This window comes from Triturus cristatus, chromosome 10 (genome assembly GCF_964204655.1).
Source record: "Triturus cristatus chromosome 10, aTriCri1.1, whole genome shotgun sequence".
NCBI classification, from domain to species: domain Eukaryota; kingdom Metazoa; phylum Chordata; class Amphibia; order Caudata; family Salamandridae; genus Triturus; species Triturus cristatus.
Window position 1 is genome coordinate 1,131,107,818 of NC_140593.1, and position 22,280 is coordinate 1,131,130,097.

General features: G+C 46.7%; 1 protein-coding gene across 4 annotated transcripts in view; it reads left to right on the forward strand.

Annotated features, from left to right (window-relative positions):
- TSC2 (TSC complex subunit 2) overlaps nt 1-22,280 on the forward strand; it is a 243,100-nt gene that overhangs the window by 90,381 nt on the left and 130,439 nt on the right. For all 4 annotated transcript variants that reach the window (XM_085629402.1, XM_085629403.1, XM_085629404.1 and 1 more), the window contains exons 11-14: nt 11,293-11,436; nt 12,371-12,508; nt 14,030-14,133; nt 14,227-14,308. In XM_085629402.1, the coding sequence (XP_085485528.1) occupies nt 11,293-11,436; nt 12,371-12,508; nt 14,030-14,133; nt 14,227-14,308 (468 nt within the window). The remainder of the gene's footprint in view (nt 1-11,292; nt 11,437-12,370; nt 12,509-14,029; nt 14,134-14,226; nt 14,309-22,280) is intronic.

Consider the following 22,280-nt stretch of genomic DNA (forward strand, 5'->3'; position numbering starts at 1 on the left):
CCTGTTGAGCACCTGGATTAAACCTAACACAGGAGTCCCTGTAGACAAGGGTGTGGCGCGCCGTCATCGCCCGGCGATCCCAGCTTTCTCATACAACACCCGACGCCTGAGAGTCTGGTTGTGCAGGCTTCTGCCTCGCCGAGTGAGTTCCCTTCTGCTTCTCCGGACAAGGAATCTAGGAAACTGGAGCAATTTGGGAAAAATATTTTCACATCTCTGGGTTGCGGGCGGTGAATACTGCGTGCCTGCTAGGCCGCTATTCCCATTCTTTGTGGGACACTGTGGCACAGGCGGTTCTCTCCCAAGCCATTACAGAAGGGAGAGATGCTGCAAAATGTACTATTTGTTGTGGACTTGACACAGCCGATTCTCTCGGTAGGGCACTTTCCACAACTGTGGCGCTCCGTCGTTATGCTTGGCTCCGAACTACTGGCTTTTCTGGAGATGTCCAGAACACCCTGTTGGACATGCCCTTTGATGGTACACGCCTCTTTGGTGAGAAGGCGGATAGCACCCTAGAACGCTTTAAGGACTCTCGGGCTACGGCCCAGTTCTTGGGTCTCGCCACCACGCGTACTCGCTCGGGGGTCTTCTTTTCGGTCCTTTCGAGGTCAAGGCGCCCAGGCGCGTTCTTTTCAAACCCGCAAGGTTGCGCAGCCACAGTCTCAGCGCAGCCGTGGGACCTGCCATCGTGGGTCCAGAGGACAGCGGACGGGTCAGCCCACCACCTCCGCTGCCGCCGCCTCTAAACCTTCCTAGTCCTGTGTTTCAGGCCTACCTGATGCCATTGGGTGGCAGGATTCGCCATCACCTTCCCCACTGGCGCTCTGTGAGAAGTTGGCCTGATGTATGATGTCACTAGTTATAGTGTACACCTTATATCAGTCCAAATACCCTTATGGTGATTGGTTGTAAAGTCAACCTTATAGACCAGCTATCCTAGTGGTAGCATGGACAAGAGCAGTCTTAGGCTAAACTCTGAATGGCATGTGAAGCCAGCTGTGATACCATATATAATCCCTTGAATACCAAATGAAAGGACACCACAACAGATATATATATATAAAATAAAGTGTATTTATTCTAAGCAAACCCTCAGCACTCTTATGAGTTTAGAGGTAAGTACAACACAGTCTTATTAATGCATACAGTAAGTCACACAGGTAAGTAATACAGTTAGGCCCTAGGGGCCACGCAAACCATATACTAAATAAGTGGTATAAGAACCACTGTCACGGAAATAGAATAGGCCTAGGCCTAGGGAATCGCTGGGGCTACACTACACTAGCGTTAGTTAGGAAGTGGGAGGCCCACGGGATTCGTGTGCAGAGTGGAAACACTCACGCGTAATGCGTAAAAGTCAATAGCAATGTTACAGTTTAGAAATAGATAGATTTAGGACACTTCCGGAGTAGCTAGGAAGTTGAGACTTGAAAACTAGACACTAGGATAGTCACTATCCTGATGAGCACCGGAGTACCCAAGTTACCTAGCCCACAGGCTGCGGGTGCATAGGGGTGAAGATGCGTCGTTTTCGTCGTCGACTCCTATGGATGCCTGAAGAAAGATGCTGACAGGCAGTCAGGGGAGAGTGTCCGGTGGATCCCAAGGCTGGGATCAAGAAGAGAAGAAACCTGCAAGCAGAGGGGACAGAGTCAAGGTCACTAGCCAGTGACCACGTGGAACCAGGAAGGAACCAGGCGATGTCGTGAAGAGTTGCAGGTGAAGGTGAAGCTTGTCGCTGCAGCCAGGAGGACCAGGAAGCGTCGAGGACGACCAGGACCAGGAGGCGAGCTGTCCCACGAAGGCTCTTGCTGTCGGCGGCGTCGAAGTTGGACTAGGACTCACCAAGCCTTGGCAAGCGGAACCCACGAAGAACAAAGGACTTGCTTCTGGTGCAGACCAGGAAGGTCTGGGGTGCTTCTTCTTTGCAGAGAAGCGGGAGCCAGTCTGGAGGAGCCAAACCAGCACAGAAGATTTCAGGGAGCGTCGTCACAAAGGCCACTAGCCAGCGGGCAAGCAACCGGACAGACGCGGCAAGCAGGAAAATGCTGAAGGGCCCCACGCAGGACTCGTGGAGTGTGGGGGGCTGGTCTTCGGTGCAGATGGTGCTTGGGGTTGGGGCTTCTCAATCCCCGGTGCACAACTTCGAGGGTACCTCAGAAGCTGCGCTGTAAGTTACTAGCCACTTTTCCCAGGTAGCCGGTCCCACGTCGCTCGTCGCCTCCACGGATCTCAGCTCTGCTGCAGATGTGGATGAGGGTCGGAGAAGTCTGGAAATCAAGGCTCTGGTCGGGCTCTGCAGTCGGTTCCTCGTCGAACGTTTCACAAAGCAAAGGGTAGTCTCTTGATGGTGCCTGTTTGCACAGGGTAGCCACTCCTTGGCTACAAGGGAGATTCTTCAGTCTTCTTCTTTCGTCGAATGTCCAGAGTTTCTGTTCAGTTTTGCAGGTTCAGGATAATCTAAAGTCTTGAGGCCCAACTCCCACTCTTATACTAATCTGGGGGGCTGGGATACCTGCTAGGTCACGCCTTATGGGTGGGACCTGGGAGGGGGTGGTTACACCCACTTCCCTTTGTCCAGTTTCGCGCCAGAGCTGGGGCTGGAGTGCCCCAGCGCCGGTTTGAACTGGACTATGCAAGGAACACCTTGTGTGCCCCAGGCATGTCTCATTCCTTTCAGCCCACCCTGCCCCAATACACTAAAGGCTGTCTGGGGAGGTGCTAGCACCTCCCCAAGCAGGAAACCTATTGTCCAGGCCTCCCTGGCTGGGATCACTCCCAGCAGCAGGAGGTCAGACTTGTGTCTGTGGCAGCAGCATCCATTTTGTGATGCTGAGGCTTTGGTTAGAGTTAAACAGCAAAGTAGGATTTTAACATGTCTCTCCCTCTAGAAGGGAGGAATAATATCCTCATCACCAGAAATGGTATGGGGGTATTATTCCAAAGTGTTAGACACCTTACACGACATGTTTTGATAAAGCCAAACCATAGTTACCATAACCGTTTAAGATTATAAGGCACTTTAAGAGTATATGGTAGGCTATATCATAGAACAGCTATAAGGACATGGTTCCGAAAGCTGCAGACAGGCTCAGCTCATGCTAGAGCACCATCTCACATGTTACCAAGCACTCTGCCTCCAGGATTGTTAAGGCCTGCCATAGGAGTGACTGATAGGTACACATGTGTCTATATATAAGGGTAGATATAGGCATACTATATCTAAGCAAGGGGTGATTACACGACCTTGCCCCAGCTGAGTGATCAGCCAGTTGTGTCTGATTGGAAGGCCAGACCAGGGGTGGCATAATACATGCTGCAGCCCCTGGGAGGCCTAGGGTACACCTATGCCCTGGGTACCTAGGGTACACTGTACAGGGTCCAATAAGGTGATCCTTACCAATTGGTTATGTACCTAGGGTACATGGAGTCCATTTTAAAGAGAGAGCAGACAGCCTGAGACCCTGAATGGCAGGATCTCAGGCCAACTAAGTCAAAAAACCAGCTAGACACTAGGCAAAAAGTTGGGGGTAACCATAGTCAGATATCCACCTTCCTACACGCTCCATAACCTCGGACATGTGGGTTCTGCAAATAGTCCGCAGGGGCTATTCCCTCCCCTTCGAATCTACCGCTCCGGCCATGACCAGCTCTGTACCACCGCATGTCGGGGGAACACTTGGCACTTCTCCAGCAGGAAGTTACGGCCCTCTTGGCCAAGGGGGCCATCGAGCGCGTTCTGACACCAGAAGTAGGTCGTGGTTGTTACTCCCATTACTTCTTAGTTCCGAAGAAGGACAAAGGTCTACGCCCTATCTTAGACCTCCGGAAGGTCAATCGCTTCCTCTGGAAGGAGAAGTTCAAGATGCTCACCCTAGCTCAGGTCTTGTCTGCTCTAGACCCGCAAGACTGGCTGGTAGCGTTGGACTTGCAGGATGCTAATTTTCATATTCCCATCCTGCCAGTCCACCGGCGTTACCTACGGTTCACCGTGGGCCACAAGCACTTTCAGTTCACCGTGCTCCCTTTCGGCCTTACTAGCGCCCCTCAGGTGTTCACAAAAAGTGATGGCGGTGGTCGCAGCTCATCTGCGCAGATCAGGGGTTTCAGTCTTCCCCTATCTCGACGACTGGCTGTTGAAAACGGGCTCGCCCCAGGCAGTCGTCTCCCATCTCCAGACTACGGCCGACCTCCTGCACTTGCTGGGGTTCTCCATCAACGTGCCGAAGTCTCACCTGATTCCCTCTCAGAAGCTCTTCTTCATCGGAGAAGTTCTGGATACGGCGCAGCTTCGGGTTTATCCTCCCGAACAGCGAGTCTGGGACATTCGGGCTATGATTCAGATCTTTTGGCCCTGGTCCTGGGTTTTGATCAGGAAGACACTGAGGCTGCTGGGCCTCATGGCCTCCTGCATCCTGCTTATCGATCATGCCAGATGGCATATGCGGGCTCTGCAGTGGGACCTGAAGTTCCAGTGGACGCAGCAATGTCCAGATCTCAGAGGGCACTGCACAGGACTTGCAGTGGTGGGTCACAAACCAGCATTGGGTCAGCGGCAGATCCCTCTCCCTTCCCCCAACCAGAGCACACAGTAGTGAGGGACGCATCCCTCCTGGAATGGGGCGGCCATATGGGAGAGGTGGAGATCAGAGGCCTCTAGTCTCCGGCGGAGTCCAAGCTCCATATCCACCTTTTGAAGTTCAGGGCAATCCTACTTGCACTCAAAGCGTTCCTTCCCTCTGTCATGGGGAGAGTAGTGCAGGTGTTCACAGACAACACCACCGCGATGTGGTACTGCAACAAACCGGGCGGGGTGGGGTCTTGGACCCTATGTCCGGAGGCTCGACGTGGCTGGAACCTCAAGGTATTTCCTTGGTGGTTCAACACCTGGCAGGTTCACTGAACGCCAGGGCGGACAAACTCAGCCGACGGTGCATGTTGGATCACGAATGGTGTCTTCACTCGGAGGTGGTGCAAGGTCTCTTTCAGCAGTGGGGAGAACCTTGGGTAGATCTATTCGCCACCAAAGAGAACGCGCAATGTCAGCAGTTCTGCGTGTTGGAGTTTCCAAGGCGGCACTCGCTAGGAAACGCTTTTTGTTGCGAGTGGAGTTGAGGTCTGTTGTACGCCTTTCCACCTATACCACTTCTGCCCAGAGTGCTGAAGATCAGGCGCGACCGGGCCCAAGTCATTCTTGAGGCACCGGACTGGGCTCGAAGAGTTTGGTATCCTGAGCTACTAAGTATGAGTGTGGATCCCCCAATCTGACTGCTACTTCAGTAGGATCTCCTGTCGCAGCAACAGGGGACGGTCCTCCACCCGAACCTGTCCAGCCTCCACCTCCTTGCGTGGAAATTGAGCGGCGACAGCTGATTCCATTTGACTTGCCTCCCGAAGTCTGTAATGTGATTCTGGCAGCCAGGCGTCCCTCCACTAAAACGGTATACGCCTGTCGGCGGAAAATATTTGTGGCAAGGTGCACAGCAAAATCTGTTGATCCTCTTGCTTCCCCTCTTTCTGAGGTCCTATTGTTCCTCCTTTCTTTGACCCAGCAGGGCTCTGCTTTGGGCACTATCAAGGGCTACCTCTCTGCTCTTTCAGCCTTTCTTAGGTTCCCTGATCAGCCCTCTCTTTTCAAGTCCACGGTTGTCAATAGATTTCTCAAAGACAATACCTTTTCCCTCCTATTCCTGTTGTGATGCCTCAATAGGACTTGAACCTGGTTCTCACATATCTGATGTGCGCTCCATTTGAGCTTCTTCATAACTGTCCTTTGAGGTTTTTGACTTTGAAAACGGTCTTCCTGGTGGCCATCACCTCAACTCCGCGAGTGAGTGAGCTCCTGGCTCTTTCCTGCAAACCTCCTTTCCTGGCGATTCATCTGGAAAGGTTGTGCTTCGACCGCGACCTTCCTTTCTACCAAAAGTAGTCTCTGCCTTTCATCTCGGGCAAACTGTAACTCCTCTCACTTTCTTTCCTCCTCCGCACCCTTGAAGAGAAGAGGAGAGGCTACACCGTCTGGACCCAAAACATGCGCTCTCATTCTATCTTAACCGCACACAGCAGTACCGGGTGGATGACCAGCTCTTTGTTGGCTACGTGGGTGCCAAGAAAGGCCGGGCTGTGCACAAGCGAACTATCTCCCGATGGGTTGTCTTGTGCATTAAGGCCTGTTACTCTCTGGCTTAAAAGGAACCTCTGGTTGGGCTGCGCGCCCGTTCTACCCGGGTGACAGCAGCTACCACAGCATTGAGATGTGGGGTCCCCCTGTAAGACATCTGTCAGGCGGCCACTTGGGCCTCGTTGCATACTTTCCCTAAGCACTATTGTCTTGACAGTCAAGTCTGGAGAGACGGCTTCTTTGGCCGTTCAGTTCTCCGTGACTTTTTAGTGTAACATCACTTCGCAGACCCACCACCGGGGTTGGTATTGCTTGGTATGTATTCTAAGGTAAGGAATCTCACTAACGTGTCTCTTTCAGATGCACAAGTTACTTACTTGTGTAACGATATATCTCTAAAAGACATTAGTCAGTGATAGGTTCATTACCGCCCGCCCATCCTCCCCGTTCTGCGAACTGTTCTCTTGGGTTCAGGACATCCCTTTCAGGGCCCTAGTTCTATTGCACCAGTAGTCTGTCTCTGGCATAGCCCTGCGCTTCTGGCGCAGAAAAGTTGTGTACAGAACGAACGTCCGCGCGCATGGGTGGCGCCTAAGTAGTCTCCGTGACGTCATCTTGGCGCATACGATGCCAGCGACGGATGCGGAGCCGCACGACGCCACCTTCCGACGCGCGGGGGGTACTGCTGACAAACTTTCCGGATCCAGTCTGATGCCTGGGAATATTCTAAAGTAAGGAATCTATCACTAACTGATGTCTCTTACAGATATATCGTTACACAAGTAAGTAACTTGTGAGTCGGGGTGCTTGGCATTTAAAAGCCGTTCATGTAGAAATGTAATGTTAACATGACCCTACAGCACCATGGACGTCAATTGGCAAAAAAGCCAAGAGTAGCAGAGGTGACATCATGTGACCTTTTGACCCCATGACAGCACATGAAATGACATAATTTATGATTCTGACAAACTGGTCCTAATAGTCGCCTCACCCCCAATCAACAACCAAGCTGATCTGTTTTAACTACAGTATATTTTGCGGTTTGGTTCCAGCCATTTCACTCCTTGATTGATTGGTAGCAACGTAATTGGACATTACTGGATCAGGTACCACTCTTTGCTATGCTCTGCTTTCAACACACAAGTTCTGATTTCACTACCTCATAAATAGGTTGTGATCCAGCTCTCGCCTGAGATATTGATTGCTGGCTTCTTTTCTTCTCCACCATTTCCCCATCCTCTTATCTTCTTCACTTGCCCGTCTTGTGCACTCCTATACCTTCAACCAGATTTTGGGCGACTGTAGGTCCTACAGGCACTGGTTCTCTGCCTCAGAGTACACAGCTACCACCTCTACCTTTGGGAAGCGCAGACTCCTCCACCATTGTGAACTGGGGTTTCCTATCGAACGGATGCCCGGAGTTCTGACTCTTCCTGTGTTGGGGGCTTCTTCCGGGAACAGGTCCTCAATGAGGGCCCCAGAAAGAATATGATAGGTTGACCCTAAGAGGTGAAAAGTAGAGCTTTATTCCGGGTTACCTTTTATCTTAGACCCATATTATGTAATCCGTTTTGAGGATACTATACAATTCTCTAACCATCTTTTCCAAGCTTCAATTCAGTGCAGCCTTTCATTGAATTCTGACCTAGTCCTAAAGGACTCCTGAGGTGAAAATATGGGTCTCCTCCTGGCTTACGGTTTGTACTCACTGCAGATGTGTTTGCTCAGCTTTATTATAGGGTTTGATATAAAGTCCTACTGTCTTATCTTGGTCTCCAACCTATTTTCTGTTTGCTGACTTGAGGCTGTTGAGCGTCTATGCCTGAGAATACATTAAAACTGCTAACCATTTACTAATGTCTCAGCACTGTGAAACAGCCCTGCATTGTGTGGTGCTGTCCAGAATGCTTCATTTGAGGCCTTTCTCGTGGGGCAGTCACTAGTTTCTTGCAGTAGTCTATTAAGGCATTGGCATTTGCCACTGTTTGGGGGGGCACAAAGCTAGCACATTCTAAATTGGGATTTACTTGAATTTACTAAATTTAGTTTGTGGACTGGATTAGAAACACAAACCCAGTGCCACAGTAAATAACATTCTGTGATACTAGGTGTAATAAAAGGCGCCACTCTCAAATTTAGGTGAACGTTATAAAAGTTGTAACCTTCAGATGTAGGGCCCAAAATTCCTTCACCAAACAACCAGCATCACACAAAATATCTATGCTGTTCCTCTTTAACAACCCTGTGCATGGTCACCAGTGTCTAGTTAGAGGGCATCACCCAAAGTTAACTAGGGTTCATAGACCAGTTGAGAAACCAATTGGTGCCGATACTTTTCAAGGGGGCTTGTGGAAATAGGCCAGCCCTAAATATTGTGGCCAAAGGGTGCCTGTATCTCAATCTACTGGTCTCAAACATTTATCAGTGCTGGTGGCACCCAGTGACACCAGCCCCAATTTGGGACTAGTCCTTTAGGGCCTGATAGTGACTGCAATTTTTTTAAATTTTTTGTATAGATTATCATTGGATAACATCAAATCCACAGTTGAAGCATGTACAAACATTACAATTACCAGTAAAAACAATTACTTTGTTTAAATAAGAAGGGCCTGCTGAGCCTGCAGCACAACTTTAACAAACTCTGGCAAAATCTGGGATTGTAAGGACAGGAAAGATAGTTTAAATGATTCTGGAAATGGACAACATCTTTCACATCTTCCACCCCATGAAGACAGACTGCCGCCTGCCCTCTGGGGGGCTAACGAAAGAGGCATGGAGGCACCTTATTGGCACATGTTGGGCCAGAGATGGTCCAGGTTCACCCTTTTTGATTTCTGATTGAACAGCTTCCCTGTGGCCCAAAGCCACACCCACCACAGGGCTCAAGAAGGATACCTCTGAATTGACACCAATCTAATAATATCTTAGTGTTTGTGTGGACATCCTTTGACAGGCATATATGGCCTTTGCAGGCTCATGCAGCGGCCCGCCCCCTCATCCTCCCCTTCCTTTGAGGAAGGCTCGGATCTTTCCATGCTTTTGGAATGTCTTACTTAGCTGCCACACGAACCAGTCCCAGCAGGGCTGGTTTGTATCTGTTATCTGCTATATCAGTTGTGACATATGATAGTTAGATTGGCGTCCCTGGGGAGTCTCCAACACAGCACCTCTCCCGAACAACCCCTACCACAAGATAACAAATCATCCACTTATCCAAATAGTGTGCATAAGGTCGTCCTCCTAGGCAGAACATTTGTAATAACTCTGAAGACACCACTCCCATCTTCCGAAGACTTTCACGTGTAAAGTAGACTCTGTTGGCCCTTCAGCGTTGTAGCCCGTGTTGTATGATGCAAACACGGCCTCCCAAGGGGATGCTTGTGCCTCCCTCCAGTCACCTTCTGTCAGGGGGACCAGATCTTACTCCATTCCTCCAACAGTTGATAGAATTAGTTGATTGAGTTAACCACTAGAGACAAATAGATTTTCGATATTTTATGATCCCTGTTACTTCTTCTTTCGAGACTTCTTGTTGCTAATAGGTTTGAACTGATGCGCATGATTTCCCTTCCTCTGCAGGTTTACTGCTTACTTGTAAAACCCACAAGCTCTAATTATGAAAATAAATCATTGTCTCAATCAAATCAACTTTATTCGCATTTGCAAGGAAATGCATAAAAGTACAGATGTTTAAAACACAGCAGATAAAATGTATACAACAATAGTATAACCATATTAAAACCAGCATTACAATGTGATAAAACGGGCCTCTGATTTAAACTGTTTTTTAAAAAACAATGCACCTGCTCATAACATTAAAGCATAGTACCTACAGTAAATTAAGATCAGTATCAAAGGATACAAGGTCAGCTAAAACATCCCCTCTTGCAGATGTCTTCTTTGTGGTGTTTAAAACGGAATGCAAAAAACACGCTGTTGTGAAGCATATACATGGGGTTTCTACTGAGTTAATTACAGAAAGAGGAACGATACATTTTTTTCCTTTCTATCTTATAAAAGGAACAAAAGAATAAAATATGAGAAATTGATTGAGTAGACCTCTCATCGCAAGGACAGTGTTATATAGTATTAAATGAATAGATCTGAGATGGGTAGCCAACCAGTAAGGGAAAAATATTCATTCTCATCCTAATCAATAAAAAGCAATGTAGATTATTAGTAACAAAAAGCGATAGGAGGCATGACCCATTGCTGCGATAAAAAGATCTTTTAATCTTGCTTTGGGGAACACAGAGCAATGAGATGAAGATTCAAATATGAATGGTAGGCCCAGATCTTTAAAGCTCCCTTTTACATAGGCTAACCAAGGGATACTGGCCACTCGATCAAGCATAAGTAAATCCTCAAGTACCTGTTGATTACATTTAAATGAATCCCATTTCCAAATAGTTAGCCATAGTAAAAGCGGAGCCAGTTTAATAAGGTCAGATCTAAATGGAAGGCCTAACTTTTTATCTACAATGATGTTCAGGCAGGAGGGTGGGAGTGACAACAATCTTTTTAGGAATTTATCCTCAACAGCCTGGATGACATTCATTTGAGCTGTACCCTAAATTACAGCACCATATGAAGCTAATAGATACTGATTTTGCTCGATAGATGTCCAACATTACTTGCGTGGTTTCTTTCCTGAATTGGATGCAAATCTCCACAGAGCAGCTAAACTTTTTTTTCATGATGGTCATCCTGTTTAAAACTATTGTCGACCAATTCAATTCAGCATCAAAATCATTGACTCTTCTAAAGCCACATGAAACGTTGTCATATAAAATCAATAATGCATTATTTCCAGTACTTTCATTTGTAAAATAACAGTCTGCTTCTGCCTTGCTTATGCCATGGGCAGCAGGCCTCTTTCTGCAATTTCGCATATTAGGTCGTTAGGTTGGGCGACAGTTATGCCTCCGGCTTTGCCAGCAAAAAAAAGTTTCCTACCGGGTACCCTCTGGAGCAGATAATGCAAGTAAATCCCGAGTCCTGGCAAGCCGAGGAGAATTTTAGTAAAGTCTTTCCTCTTATGCTGTGTTCTAATCCACAGGTGCCTCTATGCGTTGGAAAATATTTAACACCTAGTTGGCGAAGCTGGTAGTTTTCTAAGCAGGATAATCGGTGTGAATTCATAATTGAGACAATACTTTTTTTTACAGGCAATGACCTGCCCAAACGCTGTGGTATCCTATGAAATCGTGCTGTCTGTGACGCGTCTCATCAAAAAGTATGGCAAGGAGCTGCAGGCAGTGACCTGGGACGTTCTTTTGGACATCATGGAGAGCTTGCTGCAGCAGATCCAGGTGCACAGACTGATCGTTTATTAAAAGGCAATGGTGCGGTTTAAAAGGTTCAGATCCACTAGACCCTAATGGAGATTCAGGAATCGGTGGCTTACAGTTTGTCTGAAGGGGCACGCAAGGGCTTCACTTGAAATCCAAACCCTTTACCAGCCAAGGAAGCTGAAAGAGAGCTTCATTCTGCCTTTGTTATTGTCCTTTTCAAGATTCAAATCTGCAAATAGTTTCTGAAAAATACCTTTAGACATGCAATAATTGGGGGTTTTACATTCCTAATTGTATTGGTCTTTCCTGCGTTATGTACATTCACAAAGTCCCAAGACCTGGAGATGAATATGACCATGACGATGCAAATATGAAATCCTCCCCCCAAATGAGAACGAGATGGAAGCCACAGTTGTGTAGTTGTTTTCCAAGTAACTAACCTCTCGCTAATACGTTCCTGAGTAGTTCTGCATTTCTTACTGCAGTGCATTTTGGCCATTTCAATGTGAACGTTGCTGCTTCCTATGTGTTGTGATAGAGACATGTAGTACATACATGTATTTAGAGCCTGAGAGCGAAAAGGGCTTTCTGGCATCGTTTGCTGTTGAGCATTTATTGTTCTGGCGCTGGGCAGCTTGATCCAACTGCTTAGTCCAGATCTGTCATGGTGAAAGTTGTTGACGTGCTGCATTTATGATATTGGATGACTTTCGGAAAGTATGCAGATCATTCGACTCTAAAACTTACTTTTTAGCAACAGATTTCCAAATCCGAATGCAATTCTAAAGTAGTTATTTGGAGTATGAGGGGCTGTTGGGAAATTGTCTAGTGTTAAACATCCGCCTGGTTTTTGAGTGACTCCCAACAGAGTAATGGTCAAGAGTGAGACATGTTTATGCGCTGTCAATGTGGGTCATTTACAGCCTTTCTACTTGCTTTCTGCTGCATTTAGGTACTGAGTAGCCAGGAGCTGAAGTACATCGTCCACGACCTGCTGAGCGCCGTTGAAGAGTTATGCGAACAGAAAGACTTCCATGGCTCCAAAGACAGATACTTCGAACTGCTGGAGAAATGTGCAGATCAGAGACCAGTAAGCAACTGGAGTTTTCCAAGTCTCTAAAGGCAGGATGGTTGTGAGAAAACCGATGCAAAGATTAAAACTGAGTTAAATGGCTCAACAGTCTCAGAGAAACCTGCTGCGCAACTGTCGGACTGTGGCATATGGCATGCAGCCTCTCAGGTGGTCAATGATGTGCCAAGCACTCTCCTGCTTTGTGCGGTGCGCTTCCCTTCTGAAGGCATCCTTGGCGTTATCAAGCCTAGTTCTTTAAATTTGCGGTTTTCCCTAAAAAACAGTTGTGCTCAGCTTAGCGCTATCATAAATGGAAACTAGCTTGCCCTCATTAAATACTTGACATATTATGAAATAGTTACCAATGCTGCGCTAGTTGCATCGGTGCGTATAATGTTCATTTATCGATTTGGGACTAAGCCAATTCATTTATGTTGGAATTCAAAAAATATAGTTGCCTCTGAACACCTTTTAGTGGTTTGCTGATCCATGGTGACTGCAATACTTGTCACCCTTAATGCGTTACAAGAGTTCTTCACTAGACCTTAGTTTATCTCTTCTCAGAACAGATCTTGTGGTTTTAGACTCAATCCTTAGCTTACCCTCTTTAATGAATCTGTAGGAAAATTAAGAATGCTGTAATTAAGACCGATATTGATGAATATAAAATAAAGAAGTCCATATGACAGATTTATTTCAAAATTAGGTTAAGGGCAATATTGAATGTTGTAATGATAAAATCTCATCACCCTCCCTCCAACTCTAAACCTAAACCTAATCCCATTATTAGCCAGTACCCTAATTTCGAACTTTTACCATATTTTTTCATTATTTTGCATTGTTATTTAAAAATATCTATAAAGTACATTGTTCCAAGGCTATTTTATCATTATTACTTAAAAGAAATTCTCCATTATCACATGTATTTCGGGTTCCTCCTTATGGTATTTCTTTCATAGGTTTCTTTAATTTCAGTAATCCTATCCTTTCCAGCATTTGATTTACTGCTTCTTTCTCTGAGACGTGCTCTGATGCAGCTAGGTTCTAGCTACATTAATCAAATAAAAGCTCTGCATTTCCCTATATCTGTTTCGTAATGAAATAGTGCATTTTAAATTGATTTTGTATGTGTGAAGGTGTATTTTGATATATATGTTTTTTAATTCCAAGTCTGCAGGTAACTTTTAGAATCACAGTGAGCCTTTGTTCAAGCTCTTAAGTCTCATAACTTTCTCTCACTCTTTACCGAAGTACAGAAATTGCAGTCATAGACACAGGATTGTGGTAATTTTTTGTCAGGCTGGCATTTTAGCCTCTTTTCCTAGTTATAAAAGGCCACTGTAGTTGTCCCTGTTGCTGATTTGAGGAGTTTGACCTTCTACCTTGGCTGGTCTCAGCTCAAATCTTCTTACCCTATTTTCCTGCTGAAACCCTCCCGCACATCCAACACTATAGGACCACTGATGGTGTTTGTATTTTAAAGGTAGAATTAAAATCCTAAGTTTTGATTCATCTTGTTACTTTTTCTCTGATTTGAAGGAATCTTCTGTTGTTAACCTCATCACATACAGAGCTCAGTCCATTCACCCTGCAAAAGACAACTGGATTCAGAACTTACAGAAGCTGATGGAGCGGTTTTTCAGGTGGGGGGCAGGATTCAATAGCGCTTTTTCTCGTACTTGGATTTTCTTTCTCAATGTTTCATCCTTTCTGATGGAGCTCTTTTTACCTTTCAGAAATGAGACTCGAAGTGCCATCCGGACTAAAGTGTTAGATGTGTTGTCCTTTGTGCTGAGCATCAACCGGCAGTTTTATGAGGTTAGTTTTGTGAATTATAAAAGATCCTAATTAGAAGATTCATTGAAGATCTTTGCGCTGTGGCCATTGACGCCTTGCAATATTTCACTGCCCCAAACCCACCCTTAGTTCTTTAGTGATAGTACTTGTAATTGTACATTACTCACACAGTTCACTGGATTTCTAAGCTGGGTTTGCTTATGCTGTGTTTTTATCAAAAAACATTTTTTTTTCTGTCAATAAGTGGTCAGAATACATTTAGCCATCAAAACTCAAAACACATTAGAATCTTCAAATGTACATGCTGTGAAACGAAAGATTGCAATTATATGTACCCCACCTCTCGTCTTTAAAGGGCTTGGGTTGGGAGGGAGGTTAGGGAAGGGAGTTTTAAGCTCACTTTCCATCAGGCCCTTCTCTTCAGTAAGTCCCTTAATACTTGGTACCTATGCGGCCCACTTTTGGCATTTTATTTCCTGGAAATATAAGTTATCTAAGATGCAAGTCTAACACTGAGCCTTCTTTCTGAGTTTTATCACACGATTGCCCTACCATGAAGACAATAGTTGTATTCCACACATGTTTATTCCCACTTTTCCACTACACATGAAGCCGTAGGAGTCCGATCCCATTTAAAGGTTTGTTCCAGGGATAGATGGGTGCAAAAATAATGGGTTTCAGCTCCTCCACTTCACTTGGTCACTGACTGACTGAATCAAATAGCATGAGGCATTTAAAATAAAAGGAGTGAAAGAAATATTGAAATTTGAAAAGCCAGACCTAGTCTTCGGTGAGACCTTCAAATAAAGGCTCCATTTAAGTCCGCTCTAATCTTTGACACAATCCACAGGAAAAATATGATACTTGATTCATTTTAAATATGTAGCCAATGTAGGAAGCTGGCGAATTATGTGGTGCACCTAAGGGGTACGCTAGTCAAATAGTCCAGACGACCCTTAATAGTTTACAGGGACTTAAAAAAATAAATCCAAAATGCTCTTTGTGGTTGTGTGGTCGAGCAGTTTAGGGCTATCAAAGTGGAGTGTTAAGCATTTGTTGCACACAGTCCATAAATGAGGCACAGACTCCATAAGGAAACACCAGACCAATTTAGAAAAATAACATACATTTTTATATTACACACCTAGATCTTCAAGATCAGGTAAGTACTTTTCAAGTTAGCATTTTTCATAAACTCAGAAAATACAGCTGTCCGATTTGAGGCACGAGTCTTAAACACGGTAATGTTATCCTATGGGAGAAACATACACTGCATAGGGATACTTTCAATCGAGTTACAGGGTTGTTCTTCTGGACTTAAGGTAAGCAGGGACAAATGGTCCTTGGGAACACCAGCAGTTTGGCTTTACCTGCCCTGGAGTGTCCAGGTGCAGAGTTGCTGGTCGAAAGGGTAGCCTTGAACGCTACTTCTGAAGTCCATGGGAATACCTGTAGCAAGAAAAGGGCTGCAAATGGGGACTGGGGAACCAGTCTGGCAGAACCCAAAGGGGGGCCTCGACTCTTGAAGATCCCTGAAGCAAAGCTGCACAGTCAGTAGACTCTGACTATGGGGCTCGAGTGCAGAAGGGTTTTGTCCGGCGGATCATTTGTGTTTGAGGCTCTCACTTCTTAGGTCGACCAGGAGATGCGGACAAAATAGGACAACTGGGCCACTCTCGATGATGGCCTCTCGGTAGGTCTGTCTTGGCGGCGTTTGTGTCCGGGCTGGACGCTGTACAAGCCTTGGCTGCTGCAAGGGCGCCGGTACCCTGGGTATTGGTGCTGGAGGGTCTGGCATCTCGAAACTCGCTAGAGACCGAGATGACCTCAGGGAGTTTTAGGTACCTTCTTCTGGACTGCTGCTGTTTCACTGGATCCGGTGGGCAGCAGATTGGTGAACTGAACTTTGCGGTTGGTGGCTGCGGGGAAGTGGCTCCTTCACTTCAAGGGAGATGCTGGCTGGTTGGCAAAGTGCTCTCAGCCCTCCAAGTCTCTGGAAGGAAGCACAGCTGCAGAATGAGTCGAATGTTTACAGTTGTCTGGACAGGAGCAGGCAGTCAGGTTATGGCACCGGGTCCACAGTTCTCACGTCTTCCTTGTATTTCTTCTTCTTTCAGACAGACAAATCTGAGTTCCTGGAAATCATCTAAAGACTACATTTTGGGACGTTAAGGGTAGTGTAGGCTAGTAGCCAATGGGCTGCTTACCTCTGGGATCACTACACCTCCTATATGACCACTTCATGTGGAGAGTGGGCATAAGCCTGTCCCAGAGTTCCTAATTCTACCACTAACAAGAGGGTGGAACCCTTCTTTCGTGAAGCACATCAGATAGCCCACCTTAGGGGTGTGACTATCCTGGTGGTGCAACAAGACTACTGCATGGCTTATTTCCTGCCTGTCCTGGTGCCAAATGGGCCTCGGGGCAGGGAATGGCATCTCCCAGGTCTGGGGGAAGCCGGGGTTGCATCCGTGGAAGGTTGAAGACCACTTGCCTCATGTAATTCCTCAAACAAATTATCATCATGGTAGGATTAAGTGAACTAATCTCACAATCCATAGTCATTGCCAGAGTCCGTTCCAAAAAGGGAATGCAGAGTGTGTTGCCTCCCTTGTGGAGGTGGTAACTTCAGTGGGGGAAGTGGCGCCCTGGATGGAAAAGGGCACAGCGTCGGTTGAGGTCGCGAGGGAGCAGAATCCCTCTTCGATTTCTTATGCTTCTTTTTTGATTTACCTGAGGATTTAGACTGTGATGAAGAACAGCCTCTCGAGCAGCTCTGGCGACTCCTTGAATGGCACCTAATTTTTGAGGTTGACTGTGACTTGGAGCAGCCCCGACTAGGAGTTTTTGAGCTTGGCGACTAAGCTTTGCCTCGTTTCCTTTATGGCCTTTGGATTAATCGACGCACTGTAGGTCTTGGGGTAGTTGCCCAACCGCACACTTATACTTTGTTTGCAACCGTCCCATAATGATTTGAAACTTGTTGTTTCAAGACTTGTGCCCTTGCACAGTGAAGAATTTGAGGTAAATGTCACTGAGAGACATTTGGTGGCACAGAAAGAAAGGAACTGACGTCCGCACGCAAGATTGGTACCTATATGGGCCCTGCATGTCATTTCTGGAGCAGAAAGGCTTCATTGCTGAGCCGCCGAGATACTGCTGAAAAGTTTCAGAATTCAGTCCAATGCCTGGGGGATATTCAAAAGGTGAGGAACCTGGGGCTAGAAGTCTCTATCAGAATAGTCTTTGTTTAAGGGGGGGAGACCCATTCTGTCACAAGGTGGCCCAAATTGAACAAATTCAATCACTTCAGCCTCTCCTGTTTCTCTTTAGAGCTGAGATTACACGTAAAGCAGGTGCACTGTATTGTAGTGATGTGTTTTTGCGCTATGTTTAAAAGGGATAGGAAGTGAGGCGATTAGATGAGGTTGCTGTTGTGTACAAGACTGCAGTTCCTTTCTTTTTTTGTAATTTTTGTTTGGGTTTTTTCCAAGGTTAAAGCCAGCTCAAACAATCTGTTTCCACTCACTGTACCAGTGGAATCATGAAGACAAAGGTTGGTTCAATCTCAACAGCAGTGCATCGTTACAAATTGTGGGCAAGCAGCAGGCAGCTGCTGGCCCCCCAGTCAATCAGCAAATTGCTAGACACCATCGACCCTTCTTCAGGCGACCCTAACTTCCTCTCTCATCACTCTTCACCCATGAGCTTAGGGGTGCAAGCCTCGACGAGTTGATCTAATCCCAAAACGTTTTCGACCACTCCCCCCTGACTTCCCCTGGGGGGAAACGTTTCACAAATGTGTATGTTCTTCCACCAGCATGGCCCTCCACTCTGTTTTTCTCCAGCTGTTTGCTTGGATGCTACTTCCACGACCTTTAGGATGAATTGGCCCAAGTCATCCCTGATGTTCCTGATGACCTTCGCTCTGTTCTCACTTAGGTGATGCAGGATGGTTGTGATTTGGCCAATTTCACACTTTGCTGTGGGTTGGACACCACCGTTAGCATGTTTTGGGCCATATGCACCAGTGTTGCCATTCTCTGCCATGTATGGCTGCGATCGCCTGGGTTCTTCGGTGATGTCCAGTCCTCCCTGATGGACATGCTCTTCAACAGGGCTCGCCTGTTCAGGAGCAAGACTGATTCCACTCTAGAGCGTTTTAAGGATAGCAGGGCTATAGCATGTTCTCTCGCCCTTTACACCTCACACTGCCAAACGCAACACTTCCACCAGTCCTATTTGTGCCTTTGGGTGAGGTGCCAATGTTCCGCCAGCCTGTCCAACCTCTGCAAGGAGCTCTGCAATGACTGACAGAGGACCATCTCCCCATTTTGCACAGGAAGCGCAAACCCTTATGGCTAAAGGGGTTGGTTATTGAGAGGGTACCTGCGCCAGAAGTAGGTTGTGGTGGTTGTTCCACTACTTTCTGGTGCCCAAGAAAGATGAAGGCCTATCTTAGACCTTCGTCCCCTCAATGCCTTGCTCCAGAAAGAAATTCAAAAGGCTCACCTTAGCCCAGGTCTTGTCTGCCCTCGAATGGATAGTGGCTTTGGACCTGCAGGACATCTATTTCCATATACCTGTCCTACTGGCCACCTGCCGCTACCTGTGGTTTGTGGTGGGGCAGGAGCATTTTCAGTTTGAGTTGCTCCTCTTTGGTCTCAACAATGCCTCTCAGGTCTTTACAAACGTGGTGGTGGTGGTGGTAGCGGTAGCTCAACTTTGGATGTTGTGGGTGCCAGTCTTCCCCCTACCTCAGCGACTGGTTGTTGAAGGCAGGTTTGCCCCAAGCAGCCGTTGCCTCTTCCAGACCATGGTGAACCTCCTGTCAGCTTCTGGGGTCACTGTCAATGTGCCGAAGCCACAACTGACTATTCAAGCGCCCCCATTCATCTGAGCCATTCTTTTGGACGCAGTCTGCTTTTGTGTCTTTCTCCCGGGAAAGAGTCCAAGACATTAAGGCTATGACCCCAGTCATTCGCTCACTGTCATGGATTTCCATGAAGTTGACTCTGAGGCTACTGGGGCTGATGGTCTCCTATATCTTGCAGGTTAAACTTGCCAGGTGGCATATTTGGGCTCTGCAGTGGGATTAGAAGTCCCTGTGGGCCAAACATCGAGGGGACCTCTCCGACCACATTTCGAAGTAGGCTGAAAAAGATCTGCAGTACTGATTGCTGTACCACAAACGGCAGAGCCCTCTATCATCCCCATCCGGAGCTGACAGTAGTGACTGAATTATCACTTCCGGAGACGGTTGACCACTTGGGAGAGAAGAACTTAAGAGGCCTCTGGTCTCTGGCACAGTCCTGGCTCCATATCAACCTCCTGAAGCTCAGGGCCATCCACTTGGCATTGAAAGCCTTCCTGTACTCCATTAAAAGGAGGCTGGTGCAGCTGGTCATGGATAATCCACTGCCATGTGTACTGCAGCAGAGAGGGGTATGGTCACAGACCCTGTGCGTGCGTGGAGGCCTTGCGCCTCTGCAAATGGCTGGACCACCAGGGAATTTTTCTGATGGAGAACCATCTGACAGTGTCTTTGAATGCTAGGGCGGAGTAGCGGCTACACCCAGAGGTGGCACAGTGTCTCTTCTGCGAATGGGGAGAACCTCTGCTAGATCTGTTCTCCACTGTCGAATGCACAATGTCCGCACTTCTGCGCATTGGCGTTTCCAAGGCATCTCTCGCTCAGAGACTCATTCCTTCTTGAGTGGAACTCAGGACTCCTGTATGCCTTTCCACCAATACCTCTCCTGCCTCATGTTCTTCATTAGATCAGGACCAAATGAGCCCAAGTCATGCTAGTGACTCTGGATTGGGCACAGAGTATGGTATCAGAAATCCTGGACTTGAGCCTCTGTCTTCTGATCAGGCTTCCCCTCAATAGGAGGAAAGCTGTCATAGCAAAAGGGCAGGGTTCTTCACCCAGGCCTTCGCAATCTCAACCTTCATGCTAGGCGCTTGAGCAGCGGTAGCTGACAACCTTCGACCTTCCTCCGGAGGTGGTTGATGTCATTTTGGCAGCCAGGCGTTCCTTGATAAAAACTGTATATGCCAGTCATTGGGACAAATTTGTGATTTGGTGTGGCACACACCAGATTGACCTCACTAGGCCAAGTTATCTGATGCTCTATTTGTTTACTTGTCTCTTTTCGCAAAATGCTAATATTACAGATAACCGACCCCTTCTCCAATATGATTAGACCACCTTCTGATCTTCCCAAGGAAGATGTGGCTGGAACCATAAAAAGATACGTACACATCTAGATGGTACTCAACAGTCACCCATGCTGCCCAAAGTAGAATGAGGGAATATTATCAAAGATCAATTTAATCATTTCCTCCTTATTCATTTTAGAGCTAAATTCAGCAATTTTCCAGGTCCTGCTAGGCCCTGCTACAGTTCTGCAAGAGCAGATAAGTTAATGTCGCAACCTTTTTGTAGAATAGAAGATTTGCCACAGTCCATAGTCAAGCCCTGTGAAGACATTATCACGGGAGAAAGAAGCCAAACGTTCTTTCATGACAGATGCCTCCTGTCCAGGTGAGGTACATGTGTTTTGGTTGACTCTCGCATCAAGCATTCTGCCTACCTTCTTGGATCAAAATTTCAAACGCAGACAGTCTACAGCCAATCCTTTTTAATAATGAAGGATACAGATGCTCAGTTGTACCCATCATTTCCTCCAAAAAATGGTCAAGACTGTCTTCTGTTAAGGGCGATTGTGCTTTGGACACTTTACCCTTCTTTGGTCAGCAATGTTTATCACTCTGGGCAGGTGACTGTACAGCAATCATGCGCTGTAAATTGTTGTGGTGGACATTATGCACATCAAAGATTGAACTATCCGGGCCCACAACATTATGTGCGTTGGTGAGTTCGTTTGGAGAATGCCTTTGTACCAATTTGTTGTCCTTATTACTAACCATTTGAGCAACATTTATTTGTAATTAAGTCTGTGCAGTGGCATCATTTGTAGCACTGAGAGATCTTTCCAAGAAACTTTGAATTGTTTTAGAATGTTGTTGCGTCTTACCAGTTGGTCCTGGCTGAGGCCTTCTGTTTACCCATAGTGTTGAAAGACACTGGTTTAAAACACCTAAGAGTTTGAGAACCAAGAGATGGGGCCCAGCCCGGCATCTGAAGGGCCTCAGAGGCCTGTCCTTGGCCTGGGCTTTGCCTGGACAATTCCTGAGCATGTCCCACCTAAGGGAGATGCAGCAAACTTTTGGCAGAGCGGTGATGTATGGGGCAGTAGGTATGCTAGGGATTCTGTTTCGCAGAGTCCCCCGCCAGCCTGTGACTTTCACCATGCCCCCATTCATCCCCCATGTTCATCCCCTGAGTAATCTCGAAAATTAACCTGAACTACACTAAAATCTCCAGTCCATTTCTATTTTCACTTCCTTCACACCGTTTAGAAGCATTATGATGGCAAGAGGTTGGGTGCATGTATGCTTCCAAATATAGTTTGTATATTCTCCATTACAGCCATTGCTTTGACATGTATCAATCCTGGTGTCTTGCGAGACGTTGGATTCCCTGTATGGAACGTGCCTAAAACTTGAATCCATCAGGTTGGTGAGGAGTGAGTTCAAATGTTGCAAAGGTCCCACTGGACTGTATCAGTGCCTTACAAAAGGTAGCGCAGTAGACCCAGCTTCCCAAATGATGACAAACTACATTAAAAGTTCAAAGTATCCAGATTAGGTTTAATGTGAGCGTCGCTAGCTGTAGAATGCAAAAACCTGAAGGTACCTTCCACCGCCATGCCCAGCGCATCCCCCTACCCCCGGGCACAAATCTTTATGTACATGTGAAGGACAACCCCTTTTCATACTCCCCAACCTCCTGATAGATCTATTTCTAGACTATGTAGAGCATAAACTGCATCCTTATTAGGAATTTTAATGAACTTACAAAACATGCAGGAGTTTATTCTAAGAGTTCCAGAATTGTATCAGTGTTGTCCTTCAGTGTCTGAGA